The 18,835-nt window shown below is 44.9% G+C and overlaps 1 protein-coding gene across 1 annotated transcript in view; it reads left to right on the top strand.

Moving 5' to 3' along the window:
* The window catches only part of ABCI10 (ABC transporter family protein), an 18,526-nt gene extending 629 nt beyond the window's left edge, over positions 1 to 17,897 (top strand). The window contains exons 3-6 of the mRNA XM_086782006.1: positions 16,269 to 16,355; positions 16,446 to 16,571; positions 16,682 to 16,804; positions 17,038 to 17,897. Coding sequence (XP_086638132.1) covers positions 16,269 to 16,355; positions 16,446 to 16,571; positions 16,682 to 16,804; positions 17,038 to 17,247 — 546 coding nt within the window. The 3' untranslated portion in view covers positions 17,248 to 17,897. The remainder of the gene's footprint in view (positions 1 to 16,268; positions 16,356 to 16,445; positions 16,572 to 16,681; positions 16,805 to 17,037) is intronic.
* The last annotated feature ends 938 nt before the right edge of the window (positions 17,898 to 18,835 follow it).

The raw sequence follows: 18,835 nt of genomic DNA, 5'->3' as shown, positions 1-18,835 counted from the left end.
GGCTCCATAATGACTGCTCTCTAAATGAAAATGTTAAACCAGCCTGTCCATTGGTTTATGCATTTTTGCACGACTAGTGAGGCTTAGATCATTGTTATGGTAGGGCTTACCATGATGGTTCTGATGTTGCTTGGTTCCATGGAATCTCCAAGCTTGTGGATTATGGTGTTGAGACACCAAGTTTGAGCAAAACCTTGACAACAAGTAGAGTGAAGACATAGGCAATTTTCTCGCATCCATAAGCCAATAATTTGTTTTTTGTAGCCCCTATGATCCCTAGCTCTCCCATCATGAAGTTTCCAATGGTGAAAAAAAAAACGCAAAAGGTCTAGGGATGTGTGAGAAATCTAATGATGGCCGGTGTGAGACCGCAAGGGCAAGGGAAAGAGAGAAATAAAGAAAGGTCTATTAACTCTTTTTGGGGGGCTGAAATGGCTCTCCGGTTAATGGCATCGCTCACAACGCAAAAGGTCTAGGGATGTGTGAGAGATCTAATGATGGCTGGTTCAAGAACGCAAGGGTAGGGGGAAAGAGAGAAAGAAAGAAGGGTCTATTAACTTTTTTTGGGGGGCTGAAACGGCCTAGGAAACCAATGATGATACAATATGTCTGTGTAATGCGGTGGAGGCTGCAATGGGCATTCATTATAACCTAAACAAAGCGTAGTGTAAATAAAAAAAAGGTGGACATTCTCAAGTGTACCTAGAAGATAGTGGCATGTCAAAGCTTGACAAGGTTACAGAGCCGTCTATGGTGCCCGTTTGGTGACAGATATGACAACGCATGACTTGACACCTCCTATAACCTAGACCTAGATTAGCATTGGCAAGCTATATGTGGAAAAAGGATCACAACGTGCTTATCTGCTCATTGAAAAGATAATTGACTATTTATTGTTGTGTAGCTATGTCCATGTGTCACCTTAGTATAGTGGGTGCATGTGACACACCCACAATGTCACATGCACTCTGCACTGTAGTGCATGGTGACAAGATGGCTCATCAGCAGTGCATCATTGTACAGTAGTAGGACCCTTTAGGCTATAATATTGTTGTATGCCATGGCCCCATTGTAATCCCCAGTTCGGGATATGTCAGGCGACGTGAGCTACGTAGGTCATTTCTCAGTCTCAGTGCGTGAGTCAAGTCCCTTGAAGAGAATCATTCATGCATGTAGAAGTCAATAGAAGCTTTAGGGTTGCATTAGAAAGCATTTTGCATTGCATAGTATTCATCCCATGTGCATGTAAACCCTTGCATAAAGCCGTAGAAAATTATTCCACCATTTATCCGTTATTATCATATAGTTGGTGGTATTTAATGCCAAGTCGGCCAGCTTATTTAGCATTAAAATAATCATTATCATCATTATTATCATCACAATCGGGCAGCTCTGTAGCCAGCCGACCAGCCACCCACTTCATATAAATAGCAATCGTTTTGCATCATCGATTCAGCATTCTGCCATTGGATCATCATCGCTTGAAGCATAAAGGCATTCGGCACAGCAAAAAACGCATCATCATGATCAGCCCAAGGAAGAAGCGCTTCAGCCCCTTGCGTTTCTCAGCCATAGAGAAGATTTTTGCATTCGTATGCTTCATCGTTTGCTCCATCCTCCCGGGTCAAGTGTAAAAGCAAATACTCCTAGCAATAGGAGGGGGCCCTTCAGTGGGTAATGTGGGACCCAATAAGGTGTACAAAGCTCTCTCTCTCTCTCTCTCTCTCTCTCTCTTCTCTTAAAGTGTGAAGTGATAAAGTAGATTGCTAAAGACTCACGAAACTCAGGATAAAGAAGGCGGTGTGATAGGATTCTACATCTACGCATAATTTGGCTGCATGTTACACGAGTATTCAAGGCACAACCCCCAAGCATGGACCCATAGTTGTCAGGTCACAGGTGCAAACGAAGGTATGAAAAAACGGTATGGTATGGGACTTTTAAATTTTGAAAAATAAGTTCAATTGAGGTACGGTTCACTTTAAAAAACACTTTCAAAAAACACGCAGCGAATTCCAAGAAAACAACAAAAAATTGTCTTTGTTGATCGTATCGTACCTACCAAGTACTCTAGTAAACTCCACCTAGCACGTAGCACGAATGAGGTCACGGAGGCCATGGCATTCCACTCGAGAGGCATACGTACCAGCCCCAAGGGAATGGCCAAGGTCATACCCACACAGGGGCCACAAAAGCACCCACAGGTACCAGTCGAGTATCGAAAATACCACCACCACGAACAACATGTACAGTGTCACGTGCATCCCGAACTCGGATAATGCAACATGGACATATCTGTATAGAAGGAGCAGTATCAGTGGTTACTGGCCCTCTATGCACTGTTGTCAGCCAGGAGTCCCCTACAGAGTCATGGGGTCAGGGGTACGAGTCTCATGCATGGTCATAGTCAGGTGTGCAGTGTCCTTCCTGCACATGAAGTAGTGCCAGTCCATACTGGGTCACCCTCTGGAATGTGATAAGAGGTGTCCTTGCCTACAAGGTGGGCAGCCCTTCGGGGCTACCCTAGGGCCAAGGAGGCTCCCATGCCCAACCAACCAGCCATAGGAGGGCTGGGCAGCCTGTTGGGGAGCACTCTCAGGGCTTTGCCTGGGACACCAGATCTAGGAGTCAGGGGCTTTGTGCATTCTAGGCAAAGGGGAAGCCCTATGGGCCACCCCATAAGGCTTCAACGAGTCAGCATCAGGGCAATCACAGCCAGTCGGCCAGCCCATATGTGAAAAGCGTCTATTTAATGGTGATTATTCAGGTCGTGGAGCAGCAGCAGCAGGCCGACAGCCAGATGTGCAAACCAACTAGCAATAGGGTGTACTATATAAGCAAAAGTTATCCTAAGGCATTGTATGCTCCTACACGTGCTAGAGTCTCCAGGCCAGGACAGCCAAGGGATTACACTTGCAAAGTAGTTGAAGTAGGTCAAGGGTAGAGGTAACACTCAGCCAAGAACATCTCAGTAGCACTTCAGTCCAGGTAGTTCCAGCCCAAGTCAGTCTTTTTCTGCACATTCAATAAAGCAAATACACCATCTATGGTGGGGGCCCTTTAGAGGGTATTTGGGACTTTATCCTGTGTACTTGTCTCTTTAGGGTTTCGTTGCTCACCATGCTTGCATTTTTAGGATTTCACTGCTGTTTTTAGGGTTTCCCTACTGAAAATGCCTGCGTTTTAGGGTTCTCTCTCTCTCTCTCTCTCTCTCTCTCTCTCTCTCTTTGCGCCCTCGTTACACACCCGCCCTTGCTCAAGCCCCCAAGGCAGCAACATAACTCTCTCTCTCTCTCTCTCTCTCTCTTCGCTTCGCCTCTCTCTGCGCCCCCGTATCCCCACCCGCCCTCTCTCTCTCTCTCTCTCTCTCTCTCTCTCTCCCTCTCTTCGCTTCTCTGTGTGCCCTTGCGTTACCCACCCGCCCTTGCTCAGGCCCCCAAGGCAGCAACATAACTCTCCCTCTCTCTCTCTCTCTCTCTTTCCCGTTGCCCAACTCACATACGCACCTGTGCACCTATTGCCCACCTATGCACCTTAGTTGTAGGGTAGGGTTGTAACCCACCTCCAAGCAGGTAAGGGCTTGCACCTCATGGGGGTGGGGTTCGTGAAGAGCAACCTCTCAAACAGTCCAGCAGTTTGACATGGCCAGCAAGAAAACCTTCTCCGAAACCCTTATCTCCCCTCCTACCAAACCCAATGAAAAACCATCACCATGGGAGCGGTACCTCCTGAGCATGATTCAACATCTTCAGCAAACAAATTCAGCCTTGCAAAATGAACTACATCAGACAAAACAACATCTTTCAACCTTGGAGAAACAGATTAAGGAACAACAACACGAAAAAGAAAACAGGGAGGAAATCACACAGGTAAATTTACTTGATCCACAGCCTAAAGAAATTCTCATTAAAGAAGTAATATCACAGATTAATGAAGAGAACGAGCAGCAATGGATTGCAAAAGAAATTAGGGTGGGTGGTTTGTCAGAGGGTTGGGAACAGGTGGAGGTATTGGAGGACGAGGAGATTGCGAATGATACTTATGTCCCGGAATGCGAGATTCTACAAAGAAAGCTGTGCAGAGTTATCCCTTTCATCGACATTGGAGATCCCTCAGTGGCAATCAAAGGAAAACATGTGGTTTTGAGGTACGCAGATATGAAAGACAAAATTAAAGTCATGAAGCAAACAAGGTCACTTAAGGGAACAAAGGTGTGGATGGCGGATGAACTCACAGCCACACAACTAAAAAACAGGAAACAAGAACTCAATAAAGTATACGAAGCAAGGAAACAAGGAAAATGGGCAGTCTACCGTAGAGGTAGAGCTGTTATTGCAGATTTCAGGACAACCAAACATGGTAGTAATGAAGAGTAGCTGCTAGAGAAATCCTTCATGTTATCTAGGATTCTCCTACGGTCATGTAGAGAATTTGAACTATTTTTAGTTTTATCTCTATTTTCATTTTGTTGCCCCCGAAGTGGAATGTAATCACCTGGATGTATCTGATTAGTTCTATAGGTCAGATGTGGCCTCTAAAGGATGTTAATATAGTTCTCTCTCTCTCTCTCTCTCTCTCTCTCTCTCTCTCTCTCTCTCTCTGTGCGCGCCATGACGTGACTCTCGGCCCCACTGCTGATCGCACCTCGTGCAGGTGGCCATCTTCTCTCTCTTTTCGCTGCTCACTTTGCTTTGCACTGCTCTTCACCATCTTCTCTCTTCGCGCTGCCCCACTTCACTTCACCAAATTCTCTCTTCGCACTGCCCACTTCCCTTCGTGTGCGCTGCTGCGCCCCCCCCCCCTCTCTCTCTCTCTCTCTCTCTCTCTCTCTCGGCGCTGCCCTATTCGCCATCTTCTCTCTCTTCGTTGCTGCACCAAGAGAGTGAGGGCGCAGCAGCGCGCACGACGCGAAGTGGGCAGCGCAATGGCCTGTCTCCACCCACCCTTACCCCAGGCCCCCAAGGCAGCAAGGCAGCCCTCTTTGGGCCCCAAGGGGAGAAATACCCCTCCTCTCTCTCTCTCTTTCCTGCTATTGTGACAGTCCGTCTGCCTCACTCTTAACCCGCGGTGTGAAGAGGTGCAATCAAGCTACTGCATGTCATCACTGCAGTAGTAGATAAGCCATGTCAAAATCCATGGAAGCTCAGCTGAATCATCTGGATAGCAATGTGCTAGATAAAAAAGATGTACAAAGGCTTAATACGAAGCTGGATGATATGTGGAATGACCTTACAAAGGAGATGCATGGCCTCAAGAAGGAGTTGCAAGACAGGGATTGCACAATCCAAGCCCTCAAGTTGGAGATACAGAACTGTAAAGAAGAGCTCACAGCTCTTAGAGAGGTAAAGGGGGATGGAATAGAAGCTATGGAACTGGAACTACAGGGAAGAACTATTGGCTTTGAAGGAGACTAAAGAGGAGGAGGAAAGGGAATGGTCTATTCATGAGGTTTTCTCCATGGAGATTGCACAACTTAAGGATGCAAATGCCAAACTCCAGTTGGTATCTGAGGAGCTCGGGGGGAGGTGGATACCCTAAGGAAAGAACTTAATGATTGCAAAAATGGTATTCGGGAGGAAGGGGAGCTCACACCTCTCTTGGAAGAAGTGGGAGGCCTCAAGATCAAGCCACAAGAGGGTCTTGTAGCCACAAAAAAGGAGATAGAGGTATTTGCCTGCTAATCCCTAATCCCATGGCCCCGTTGGATTAGATCCCTAATCTGTAGATTAGTGTCCAAAATAAAATGCCAAAGGCTACCCCAATGATATAGATCCGTCGAAGACAAAGACAATTCTACACGAAGTTCAAGGACCGAGGTACCCATGAAGCAATCTAGCTCGACAAAGAGTTCTTTCTAGAGTGCCCCCAACTTGTGGTGGACTACTTGGAAGCGATGAGCTTGCCGCCAAGCTAAGCAAGAGGGAATGTCACATGCACCCTACATTGGAGTGCTATGTGACACACTGGCTCTACATCAGTGCAACATGTATACAGTAGATTCATCCATTTGCAAGTTGAAGCACATACTTGTGGTCTTTATAGGAAGGGCGACTCTTTACATTTTCTCCCTTCGCCTAATCTATTGCCTAGCTGAGCTGACCTGTACGGCTATCACGTTAGCAGGGCGACCTGCTGTAGTAGTACTAGTGTCATGTGCACAGTGTGTATCTGCCGTGTAGCACACAAGACTAGCTTCGAGGTTTGGGGAAGCTTGGAGCTAGGCAGGCTGATTGACGAGCTGAGTTAGGGATAGACTAACGGGCGGGCACCCAAGTATGGACGAGCGGGCGCCCAAGTGTGGACGCCCGATGACTGGCCAAGAGCCTATAAAAGGGTGGCCAAGGTTAGTCATTAGTCATATACAGTCTCGCGTGATTTGTGAGAGCTCTATGGTCTTGGAGCCTGGATCTAGTGCAGACGTGCACCTGCTTTACGCAGCCGAGGCCGGCAACAATCTCAAGGCCCGTGAGGGTAGCTTCGTGGCAGTATGGGACGTCGCGAGGGGGAGATTGGTCGGTACGTCAACCTAGTTAGCTCAGCTCGTGGCTCGGTGGGGACAGCCAAGACTGTGGGCTTGCCCACGGCTGTCATGGTTGGGAGGTGAGTCAGGCCTGCATCCCCTTGTTGTTTGTTTGTTTGTTTGCAGGATTCGAGTCTCGTACCAAGAGCGATCACGAGGAGATCCGGTGGGGATTTGACAACTGGCAGCTTGTGTGAAATCTTTGCCACAGTCAGGGAGGTGCTGTTGTTGGTCGTTTTGCTACAGTTTGCTGTTGGCCGATCAACACGCTGCAGGTTGACTGATCTGGCCTGGTCATACAGCTCCTATAGTTGTTGAAATCTCTCGGCTACCTCTGCTGGACACTTCAAGCTTTTCAACTGGGATTTTATTATGGTCTCTTGGCTGAAGGCCAGCTGCTAAAACAGGAAGGACAGCATCTTCATGTTTCGACGAGACTCCTTCCACCGAGAGCACCTAGTCCAAGGGTTAGTATGGGCACACCAGCATCATGTGTGGACTCGGAAGCCCTGCATCGTGGCTGTTCACTCAAGTGAAGGGCAAGAGGATTTCTCAAGGGAAATCGACTACGAAGGGAACTCTTCTCCAACCATCTTGTTTGGTATCTATATTCATTCTTGGTGCATTTATGACAAACCTGGCTCAAAAGCCCATGGAACATTGTACAAACAAAATACTCCAATAATATACTTGGTATTGAGGGGTTGGCCCAGGATTCCGGCCCCAATGTGATGTTACTGAGCACTTTCTGTTTTCCAGTTTCGTCTTTGTCTTGTGTGAGAGTAAAGAGCTGTGAGCTTGTAGAGGCCATGGTCCTCTATGCCTTGCCATAAGATAATGTCAGTGAGAGTGTCACATGCACTCCGCACTGAAGTGCATGGTGACAAGATGGCTCATCATCATCAGTGCAACATTGTACATTATTAGTAATTTTTAGGATGATAATTGTCGTACGCCATGACCCCATTGTAATCCTCAGTCCAGGATAAGTCAGGCACGAGCTATGTAGGTCATTCTCAGCCTTAGACAGTCAATCAGTCAGTCCAAGTCCCTTAACCCACTTGAAGAGATGCATTCATGCATGTAGAGTCAGTATAAGCCTTAGAGTTTGCATCAGGACATGTGTGCATTTATGCATAGCATTCATCCCATATGCATGTAGGCCATCTAGACCATTGCAGAAGCCTTCAAATATCATCTAGCAGCCATCAATATTTATCCAGTATTATTCCCATATTTTTCAGCATTTATTGGGCATTTTTTACATCATTTATATATTTTGCTTGGACAAGTGCAGTCGGCCAACCCTGTAGCTAGCCAACCAACACCCCATGTCCATATAAATAGCTTAGCATATCATCCATTTATTCATTCATATCATAATCAGCATTGAAGACCTCATCGCTTGGAGCCTTTAGCACAAGGAGCATAAAGCGATTGCAAAATTCAGCACCTCATACCTCAGCATTTTCCTCATCAACCTCTAGGAGCATCAACGTTCGAGCAATTCAGCCGCTATGCAGTAAAACGCAGCATCTACAGCATTCAGCCCTCACCCATCCTATTTGTCCAAAAGAAGGGCAAGTCTTGACGCCTTTGTGTAGACTACAGGGCATTGAATAAACTCACCATTAAGAATAAGTTTCCTATGCCAAGAATTGAGTACATTTTGGAGCGTTTAGACGGTGCAAAATTTTTCACTAAGATCAACCTCAAGAGTGGTTACCATCACGTCCGCATTTTCAAAGCTGACATTCCAAAAACAGCTTTCCGGACAGAGCATGGTCCCTAGGAGTTCGTAGTCATGCCTTTTGGGCTTACAAATGCACCAGCAACCTTCAATAAAATGATGTCCAGGATTTTCGCAGTCCTCATTGGTAAGCGTGTCTTCATCTTTCTTGATGAAATACTTGTATTCTCAGCCACTGCGGAGCAGCATGAGAAAGATGTGGAGAAAGTCTTGCAACTTTTGCGAGATAATTGGCTCTACATAAACACCAAAAAGTCTATCTTCGGCGTTAAAGAGGTTCAATACTTGGGCTATATCATTGGTTCCGATGGGATTCGATTGGACCCCTCAAAGATTTAAGAGAGATCTTAGATTGAGACATCCCTCAGACTGCCCAAGAGATCCATTCTTTCGTAGGTCTTTGTCAAGCCTACAGCACCCATGTTCACCAGTTTTCCAACCTTGCAGCACCTCTCCCAGACTTACTAAAGGATGAAGACTCGTAAACAAAAAGTCTCAGTCACAGGCAAGGCGCTTGATGCATTCCGTGCACTCTAGAAAGCTGCCTCTCAGAGGCGCCTGTTTTGAAGTTAGCATCTTGGGATGAACCTTTTGAGGTGCAGTTCTCCAGCAAGACAATAGACCCGTGGCCTACTACAGTAGAAAGTTGGATGTCGTCGAAAAGAATTATTTGGTTTATGACAAAGAGCTTTTGGGTGTGATTACAGCGCTCAAACATTGGAAGCCTTTCCTTTATGGACAAGTCTTCATAGTCAAAACAAACCAACAAGCACTCAAACCATGCCAAGTACCCAACGGAGTGATCGGCAAGCCAGGTGGAGAGTACATCCCTGGTAAGCATAACCCAGTTGCAAATGCTCTTAGTGGAAAGGTCAGCATCCAGGCAGTGCAAGAGTCTACCATCCTCGAAATCACGAGAAAAGACTTAGATAGCATGAAAGACCAGTATGTGGACTCCCCTGAGTTTGGTACTCAGTATAATTTGACCCTCACTTCTGAGCCTAGCCATTATTCAGTGCAGAACAGTTGGCTGTTCTTCAAGAACCGTCTCTTTGTCATTTGAGAAAAGCGATCAGCTCTTCTCCATGATGCCCATGACTCCTTAGTTGGAGGACATAGAGGTATCAACAGGTGTCTCCATCTCTTCAAGCTAATAAAACGACGGAAGCATTTTCCAAAATCATTGAGTCAGTCAAGGACCGCTTGACCAAAGCACAAGAAGCTTATATAGCAGACAGGCAAATAAGTCTAGACAAGATGTCCACTTCAAGGAAGGGGATTGGGTCTATTTGCACATCATGAAACAGAGATTGAAACAAGTGGACAAACATTGTCCCAAGCTTTCATTCCGTAGTTTTGGACCTTTCCCAATAGTTAAAAAGTTAAGTGATGTCTCCATGCAGTTAAAGTTGCTTAACAGTTGGACGATGCATGATGTTTTCCATGTTTCTTAGCTAAAACCATATGTTGGACCAAAAGTTTTTGATGTTTCAAAAACGAACAGCAACCAGACGTGGTAGACAAAGCAGAAGTCATCGAGTCTGAGCAGATCCTTCATCATCGTTGAAAGCATGGTTCCGATCGACGGATACGTCAGTTCTATACGAAGTTCCGAGATCGAGGTACTCACGAAACTGTTTGGCTAGACGAGGAGTTCTTTCAAGAGTACCCCCAGTTGTTGGCGGACTACTTGAAAGCCATGAACCTCCCACCAAGCTAAGCAGGAGGGAATGTCACATGCACTCTGCACTGTAGTGCATGGTGACAAGATGGCTCATCATCATCAGTGCAACATTGTACATTATTAGTAATTTTTAGGATGATAATTGTCGTACGCCGTGACCCCATTGTAATCCTCAGTCCAGGATAAGTCAGGCACGAGCTACGTAGATCATTCTCAGCCTTAGACAGTCAGTCAGTCAGTCCAAGTCCCTTAACCCACTTCAAGAGATGCTGTCATGTGCAAGTTTTGCTCATGGACATGTCCTGAAGCTAGTCCAGAAGGGGCAACCAAAAAAAGATGACTAGAACCAGGATTTGGAGCATAAAGTGCAGATGTGGCAAGCGTTGGACTAGGAGGACGACAAAGGGGACCAATCGTGCATAGAAGGACAAGATAACTACTGTCGATTGCATGGATACTGGTCGGATCTGCGTTTTGGAAAATATATGCTTAGTCGGCTGGCCGATTGCTAAAGGGGACTAGTCGTGCATAGAAGGACAAGATAACTGCTGTCGGTTGCATGGATACTGGTCAGATCTGCGTTTTGGAAAATATATGCTCAGTCGGCTCACTGACCAGCAGTCGGCCAGCACTCCTATTGTCCAAGGGCCTATATAAAGGCACAAATGCTCATAGTTAAGGTCATTCACTCCCCCTTCGGGTGTGGGTCTAGACTAGGATTAGAATAGGGTATTTCACTACCTTTTCAAGGCAGCCCATGGCTGTAGAATCTATGTACCTTTTTGTACCATATGAAGATATTGAATTTCCAGCCATCTCTCTCTCTCTCTCTCTTCTCTCCCTTCTGTGCATCAGCATGTTCTAAGTGGTGTTTAGGGCTGAAAGAAGACTCTCAGAGCTTCCGCGTGTTACATAATCAGAGCATCAGGCTTAGCAAGGCTAAACACTGATTTAGTCCCATATGAAGGTGTACAGGTCCAAGGTACAGGAAAGTGCACAGGTACGAAGCCCAAGGCAAGGAACACAAGACCGGGAAGAGCTCCCAAGAGGTTTGTTGGTGGTGTTCCACAAAGCCCAAAGGGGATGGCAGTCCTGTGAGCCAGAAAGGTTTTCGGGCAACGGTCCCAAGGGAGGATGATCCTCCAAGGGGTGGAGTGAGAGTGCCAGACTCATTTCTCAGGAATGAAGACCAAGACGGTGTTCAGAGACAAGGCAAGAACGGATTGGGGACTGGATGGAACACATGCATAGGTCTTATTCAAAGTCAGAGTGGTTTTGGAGATCGGGCCGGGTTTTCACTGAAAAGGGTTGCCAGAGATGGATGGATGACAGAGGGACTTCGGGAATAGAATGGGATGATGACAGTCATCCAAGAACAGGTTGGAATCCTGTCATCAAGGTTAGCAGAGGGGGATGTCATGTGCAAGTTTTGCCCATGGACATGTCCTGAAGCTATAGTCCAGAAGGGGCAGCTAGAAAAAGATGATTAGAACCAGGATTTGGAGCATAAAGTGCAGATGTGGCAAGCGTTGGACTAGGAGAAGGACAAAGGGGACCAGTCGTGCATCGAAGGGCAAGATAACTGCTGTCGGTTGCATGGATACTGGTCGGATCTGCGTTTCGGAAAATATATGCTCAGTCGGCTGGCCGACCAGCAGTCAACCAACACTCCTATTGTCCAAGGGCCTATATAAAGGCACAGATGCTCATAGTTAAGGTCATACACTCCCCCTTTGGGTGTAGGTCTAGACTAGGATTAGAATAGGGTATTTCACTACCTTTTCAAGACAGCCCATGGCTGTAGAATCTATGTACCTTTTTGTACCATATGAAGATACTGAATTTCCAGCCATCTCTCTCTCTCTTCTCTCCCTTCTGTCTGCGTTTTTGCATCAGCATGTTCTAAGTGGTGTTTAGGGCTGAAAGAAGACTCTCATTGCTTCCGCGTGTTACAGATGCATTCATGCATGTAGAGTCAGTAGAAGCCTTAGAGTTTGCATCAGGACATGTGTGCATCTATGCATAGCATTCATTCCATATGCATGTATGCCATCTAGACCATTGCAGAAACCTTCAGATATCATCTAGCAGCCATCAGTATTTATCCAATATTATTCCCATATTTTTCAGCATTTATTGGGCATTTTTTACATCATTTATATATTTTGCTTGGACAAGTGCAGTCGGCCAGCCCTGTAGCCAGCCGACCAGCACTCCATGTCCATATAAATAGCTCAGCATATCATCCATTTATTCATTCATATCATAATCAGCATTGAAAACCTCATCGCTTGGAGCCTTCAGCACAAGGAGCATAAAGTGATTGCAGAATTTAGCACCTCATACCTCAGCGTTTTCCTCATCAGCCTCTAGGAGCATCAACGCTTGAGCAATTCAGCCTCTAGGAGCATCAACGCTTGAGCAATTCAGCCTCTATGCAGTAAAACGCAACATCTACAGCATTCAGCCTTCAATACCCCCTTGCGTTTTCAGCATCCTCATATGCATGGTTTTGCTACAGCCACTTGGTGAAGGTAAAACTCAGCATTCATACATCGTCTAGAACAGTCTCAATCAACCCCTTCTCTCAGCCTCAGATTTGCAGCCTTCCTACATCCATTGGGAAGAGTGCATAGGCTCGAGATTGGTCATCATTGGTGCTTCTACAGCCGTGTACAGTTCAGCCCGACTCTTGATCTTCCTAGATCTTGCGTTTGGTTTATCGTCAGTCCACCGTCAGTCTCTTCAAAGTAATAAGCAAATACTATTCCGGTAACGGGATAGGGGGCCCTTCAGTGGGTAATTAGGGACCCCATACGATGTACAATTTCCATCTCTCTCTCTCTCTCTCTCTCTCTCTCTCTCTCAAATCTCTTAAAGTTTGAAGTCTTAAAGTGGATTGCTAAACTCGCGAAACTCAGGATACAGAAGACGGTGTGAGCATTTGTGTGACAAGATCCTCAAATTACGAATACTTCCGCTGCATGTTACAGAGAGGGTCATGAATGACCACAAAGTCCTCCATAAATTCCACCTTAGTGCCCAATTTGCAAATCTCATGTACAAAAAGGAGATGGAATCCTAAATCTGGCACTATAGCACTCTCGAGGTGTACTGCCCTCCATTGCTATCCGGAATGAGGGGCATTGTTCCTTTGCCAAGAAAGGAGACAATAGAGTTATCTACAATGGCAACTCTGCCGCAACGTTGCTGCAATGCGTCAAGTCAGCCCTTGTAATAAGTCATGTGTTGTGTGGCTCCACTAAGGTGAGTTGGAACAAGAAGGAAAAGCATGCTCCACCACTAGATGGGGAGTATCGGACTTGAGATCAATCACAATGACGAAAGCTGACTCCTCCACAACTTTGATGGATGAGCTCACCCCTTTGCAACTCTGACATTGTCGCCATAAGTGCCCTTGTTTGGAGCAATAATCACAAACCTTCTCGTTGCCAGAAGAATTAGGAGCTGAGGACCCCTTCGGCTTAGCATCCTTAAGAGTCCTTGGAGTCCTTAGAGTCCTTAGAGGGAGGTGCAACACCTTTGCCTTTGTTAGGTGGCCCCCCTCTCTATCCAATGAAAGCCTGGATACCTTTCTTTGAAGAAGAATCCTTGAATCTGCTCTCCTGATCGAGAACCATAGGCACCAGCTCATCCCAGGTAATGGTTTCCATCCGTCCTGAGGTAAGAAGTGAAGAATAGAAGATCTCATATTTTGGGGGCAACTAAGCAAGTAGCCGGGTGGCCATATCCTCTGCGGAAACCTCCTTCCCGCACCCAGAAATCTCAGATCACAATGACTCCAATTTGTTGATGTGATCCCGCATGGAAGTGGAATCAGTGGGTGAAAACTTCAACATTTGAAGCTCGAAGGAAACTCTCTTCATGGGTGTCTTCCAGTCGTAGATGTCACGAAGTTTCTTCCACACAACATGTGCATGGGTATCTCATTTGATGTGAGCAATGACTAAGTGTTGAGAGTTCAAAGGGATGAATGACCAAGCATGAGCATTAAGCCGACCCCATAGAGCAACTTCGTGCATAAGGGTAGCCCTCGTATCCTCATCCTCTTCCGTGTCCAAGTTAGGCCGGAGGACCGGGCGAGTGATGAACTCCAGAAGATCGTATGTATCCAAGACTGCATCCACCATGCCTTTCCAAATGTCGTAGTTTGTCCACCTTGGCATCTATAGGAAAAGTCAGAAGAATGGGTATCTGAACCACCCGAGGTTGAATGAGTGCCATGATGTATCCCCTCTGAAAAACACAGAAGACCCAAACAAGGTCCAAAATGACTTCAAATGGCTAAAATAACATGAATACACCCACTAGGCCTGCCAACACAGTGGCGATGGCAAAGCAAAAGGAGAGGCTGTTGAAGACCCAAAAAAAAGCGCATGTGAAAACGTGGCAAAAATCAGCACCAATCAGCGATCCTAGGTCTAGACACCTCTACTCTGATACCATGTCAGAGGGTAGCGGAAAGATGTAGATGAATGACAAAAATGCTAACGCACCAAGCGATAGATGAGAGAGAATAGCAAAACGCTGATGCACTAATCCTCAAGAAGAAAGATGGATACAACCAGCCTGCAGGCGAGGACTGGTCTTCATAGGCAAAGGGCTGAAGGGTGCTCGCCAAATGACCAAAAGCAATGATAATGGGGGGGAGGGCCATCATATATATACTCTCCATATGAACTGGCTCCTACATGACCTGAAAAATGGAAAAAAATAGGCATAAATGCCAGAAAAGGATGGTCAGCCCACATTAGAGGCCCAAAAAAAAAGGGAAAAATAGGGGGGTGCCTGAACATGGAAAGGGCACCCATAGATACCAAAATAGCCACCAACAAGAGATGATATATGCTAACATGATGCTACAAAAATTTTGCGTTAAATTGTAGGGAGGAAGGACTGGGGGAAGAAAAAAAAGAAAATGCTAGTTAATAGTCTTCCTATAGAGTGTAGAAGCAAGAGCCTGAGAACCTCAGCGCTCTGATACCGGGAGAGAATGGTTGAAGGCAACAAGAAGCAAAGGAGAGACTTGGAGCAGCCAACAATGATCCAACACTTGAGCAAAATGATGAATGAATTAAATGGCAAAAGCTTGTTCTTATATACAACACAAATAGCCAAGTTGGCTAGTAGAAGAAACCCACAACTGGTGAAAATACCTACAACTGGGAAAAGTGCCTTAAAAATGTGGGAAAAACACCCATGACTATGTAAATTACATCACATAAATATGATGCATAAATTGGATAAATGTTGGAGATGAACACAGTCCTATAGATTGGTCTTCATATTGGTATTATCAAATATGGATAGTTGAGGAAGATGTCTTTGAGACGGGATTCTCCACGCGGTATTGCCATTACGAGTTTCTCGTGCTACTTTTTGGGTTCATGAATGCTCTTGCTACTTTCAAGTAGGATGATGAATGATCTCTTTAAAGATTATTTAGGGATCATGTTCCTAAATGATATCTTGATATACATTTGTACTTTGGAGCAGCACGTAGACCATCTCATGATCATCTTGAGAGTTTTGAGGCACAAGAAGTTGTATGCCAAGTATACAAAGTGTGAATTCTTCAAAAGAGAACTCATATTTCTAGGACATTGGATCTCCCAAGACGGGATGCCCATATATACAAAAGATTTTAGATTGGCCAGTTCCTCAAACTGTAAGGCACACACGCCTATCTCAAATGCTGTACATGCTGCCCAACTGCCTTCTATATCTGATGTATGGATGGTCCATGTATAGTTGTCTGCAAGACGCGTACTGCACCACAAGTACGTAACAACCGGTAGAAAATGGGACGTGCATACGGTACGAGATCCGGGACGTTTTTTTCCATGATAGTTTCGCTGCTGCATTTCATACCATTTCGTTTGATATTCTTTTTTGGCTACCTATCAATGGTATATATATGTCACGTGCAGTTCAAATGAAGAGTTGGAAGGCTATTGAGGGATGTCACATGCCAGGCATTTCAAAACTGCTTTTTGGGTCTGTTGTTGGATTCCCCATGTGGCATGGCTTCAAGGATCTGGTTTGGGGCTTATCAAACTGGTTACCTCTTATGATGGGGCTAACAACTTGAGCATGTAGGAACCAGATTTTTGTTTTATGTGCAGTTATTGTTGTATAACTGAAGCCGTTTGTGGAATGCGTGGATAATTTTTTTGATGTTTTGAAGCTCAAATCCTTAGCTTAAATGCCCTGTATTTTTGTGGCTTTTTTCCCAAGCTTTATGTTTGGGGATGCTTGTGAAGGTAGTTCTCATTGTCTAAGTGCAAATGCAGGCATTAGCTGGCCTTTTGAAGCCCACTTCTGGGCAGCTATACATTGCAGGACCCAAAAGTTTTGTGTTCCAAAATCCTGATCATCAGGTATTAGCACGGCTCTAAAACCATTGAATTTAGCATGCATAGTTTCTGTTGGCAAATTTCGCAGTTCTAGGGATCTCCTGGTTTTTTCAGGTAGTTATGCCTACAGCAGAGGCTGATGTTGCATTTGGGCTTGGTAGGCTTGACCTACCAGAAGATGAAGTGCGTCGTAGAGTAATGAGGTCTTTGGAGGCTGTTGGCATGGCAGAGTATTTCCAGGTAGTTTGTTCAAAACCATTGTAGCAAGCACGAACTGGCATGTAGGCAACAGACTGGAATTAATGATTACATGTACTTCTAGATCGGATTTTCATGTTTCATGCATGCAGAGGCCTGTACAAACTCTGAGTGGTGGGCAGAAACAGCGAGTGGCCATTGCTGGTGCATTGGCTGAGACCAGCAAAGTCCTATTACTTGACGAGCTGACCACCTTTCTCGATGAAGGCGACCAGGTGTGTACCGTAGGGCCTCCTTGAGGCATCGGTTTGAAAGAATGGGGTCATACGTACCTACACCTACACCTACACATACACATACACACACACACGCCCACACACACACGACTGCATATGCACACGCGCGCACACACTGCACACACACGAATCATTGAGTGGTCATAATCGTTTTTGTTTTGCTGTGCAAACGTTGTAATGTCTCTTTGACAATATTCTGAATTTTGATTCAGATGGGTGTCATAGAGGCAGTAAGAAAGGTTGTAGGTGGGCCACATGCGGTCACAGCGTTGTGGGTTACACATCGACTGGAGGAACTTGATTATGCGGATGGAGCACTGTACATGGAAAACGGTGCAGTGATTCTCAGTGGTCAGGTGGCCAAGGTGAAGGAATTCATACAAAAAAAGCAGGTAGAATACAAAAGATCTGTTGCTTGTTGAAAGTGGACAGTATTGGCATTCGTGTTCTCTGTACAAGTGATAAAGGTGGCTGTATATGAGGGTGTCAAATCTAATTATGGCTTGCAATTTTGCCATAAAAGTGGCTTCAGCTAAATAAATGCCTCAAGGCTGAGTTATAAAATTTCAAGAAATGGAAAGGCAAGAAAACTTAAAAACACACAGCATGCATTTACACATGGTAAGAGTTAAAAATAAATAAATTCAATTTAATTACTTTGTCACTTTAAAAAATAGAAGTGGCTTAAAAATGTTGTAATATCCTTAAGGCCATGTGCGAATAGATATCCCAAAAATCTAAAAAATCAGGCCAAACCAGCTCTCATGTTGCGGGATGAGAGTCCACAACCTCGCACAAGAAACATGAGTTTGGATACGTGCGCTTGTGGATGAGAACTTGGAGACATGAGATGTGAGTTTGAACAGGTGAGAAGTGAACTTGGAGACGGGAGACGTAAAGCCAAGCTCGACACTTGAGACTTGAGCCTGCAGGGGTGAGTCTAGTGGTATGTATACTTAGTATTTGATTATTACTGCGCCTCGAAGACTTGTAAGAATATACCTACTGATGTCCTTTGAGGATTTTTTCGTCATACAATTTGTACTAGCTATAAATTCCAAGATTTTTTTTTATCCTTCTCAATAATTAGAGATTCAAAGTATAATGAACAACCAACTTCAAGCTTGTACCTAAGTACCTAAGTACCTAAGTATATCAATCGTGGGGAGAGTAGATCTACATTGACTAACTAATCATGTGCAAAAATAGAAACGATAGTGGGCAATAGACCTTCAAACATGAGGTAAAGGTTTCTTATGCATAAATTGTTAAAGGACATCAAACAATGAACTTTCTAAAATTTAAAAATGAAATGACTCATATGGGCTTCTTATGCATAAATTGTTACAAGATATCAAACAATGGACTTTCTAAAATTTAAAGAATGTATATAGGGATAATTGGATTTGGGGTGATTGTAGTGGTCTTTTGGAGTTCCCATGATAATGTGGTTTCTATTGAAGAATAATGAGGCATATCCGCTTAGTTGAAGCAGGAGAGAGGTGGGTGTTTTTTGTGGGTATCTTTTGAAATTTTATGGTGTAGTTATGAATTGACTAAGAAGGACCTTAAGAGTTGGCTTCTCAAGATGCATATTTCTATAGGTCATGGACTATAGCAGTGTAGACATGCACTTTAGGAGTTACTGCTATTGATGTTGACCAAGTTGGGAATGTGGTGGTTGACTTGTGTGCTAGTACATGAGATCTAGCAAGAGTAGTTAGCAGAATGGGGAGGAGCATGCTAGTACATGAGATTTGGCAAGAGTAGTCAGCAGAATGGGGAGGAGTTTTATTTATGTGAAAGGACGTGAGGATATAGCAGATGTGGTTTTAAGGCGATTATGCCAGTCAAAAAAAGAGATGAAATTTAAATTACCAAGCAATCAACTTTCTCTTCAAGATGTAGAGCTTAAATCATAGTTCTAATCATTCTCATATGATTGTTGATGTAGACATTTACAAATGTTTGAAGCAATTTTTTATTATATGCCCTTTCCATCTTTACACT

This window comes from Cibotium barometz, chromosome 44, assembly GCF_041138505.1.
Source record: "Cibotium barometz isolate CiBa-2024 chromosome 44, ASM4113850v1, whole genome shotgun sequence".
In the NCBI taxonomy this organism is placed as follows: domain Eukaryota; kingdom Viridiplantae; phylum Streptophyta; class Polypodiopsida; order Cyatheales; family Cibotiaceae; genus Cibotium; species Cibotium barometz.
This window is presented reverse-complemented; position numbering and strand designations above follow the sequence as displayed.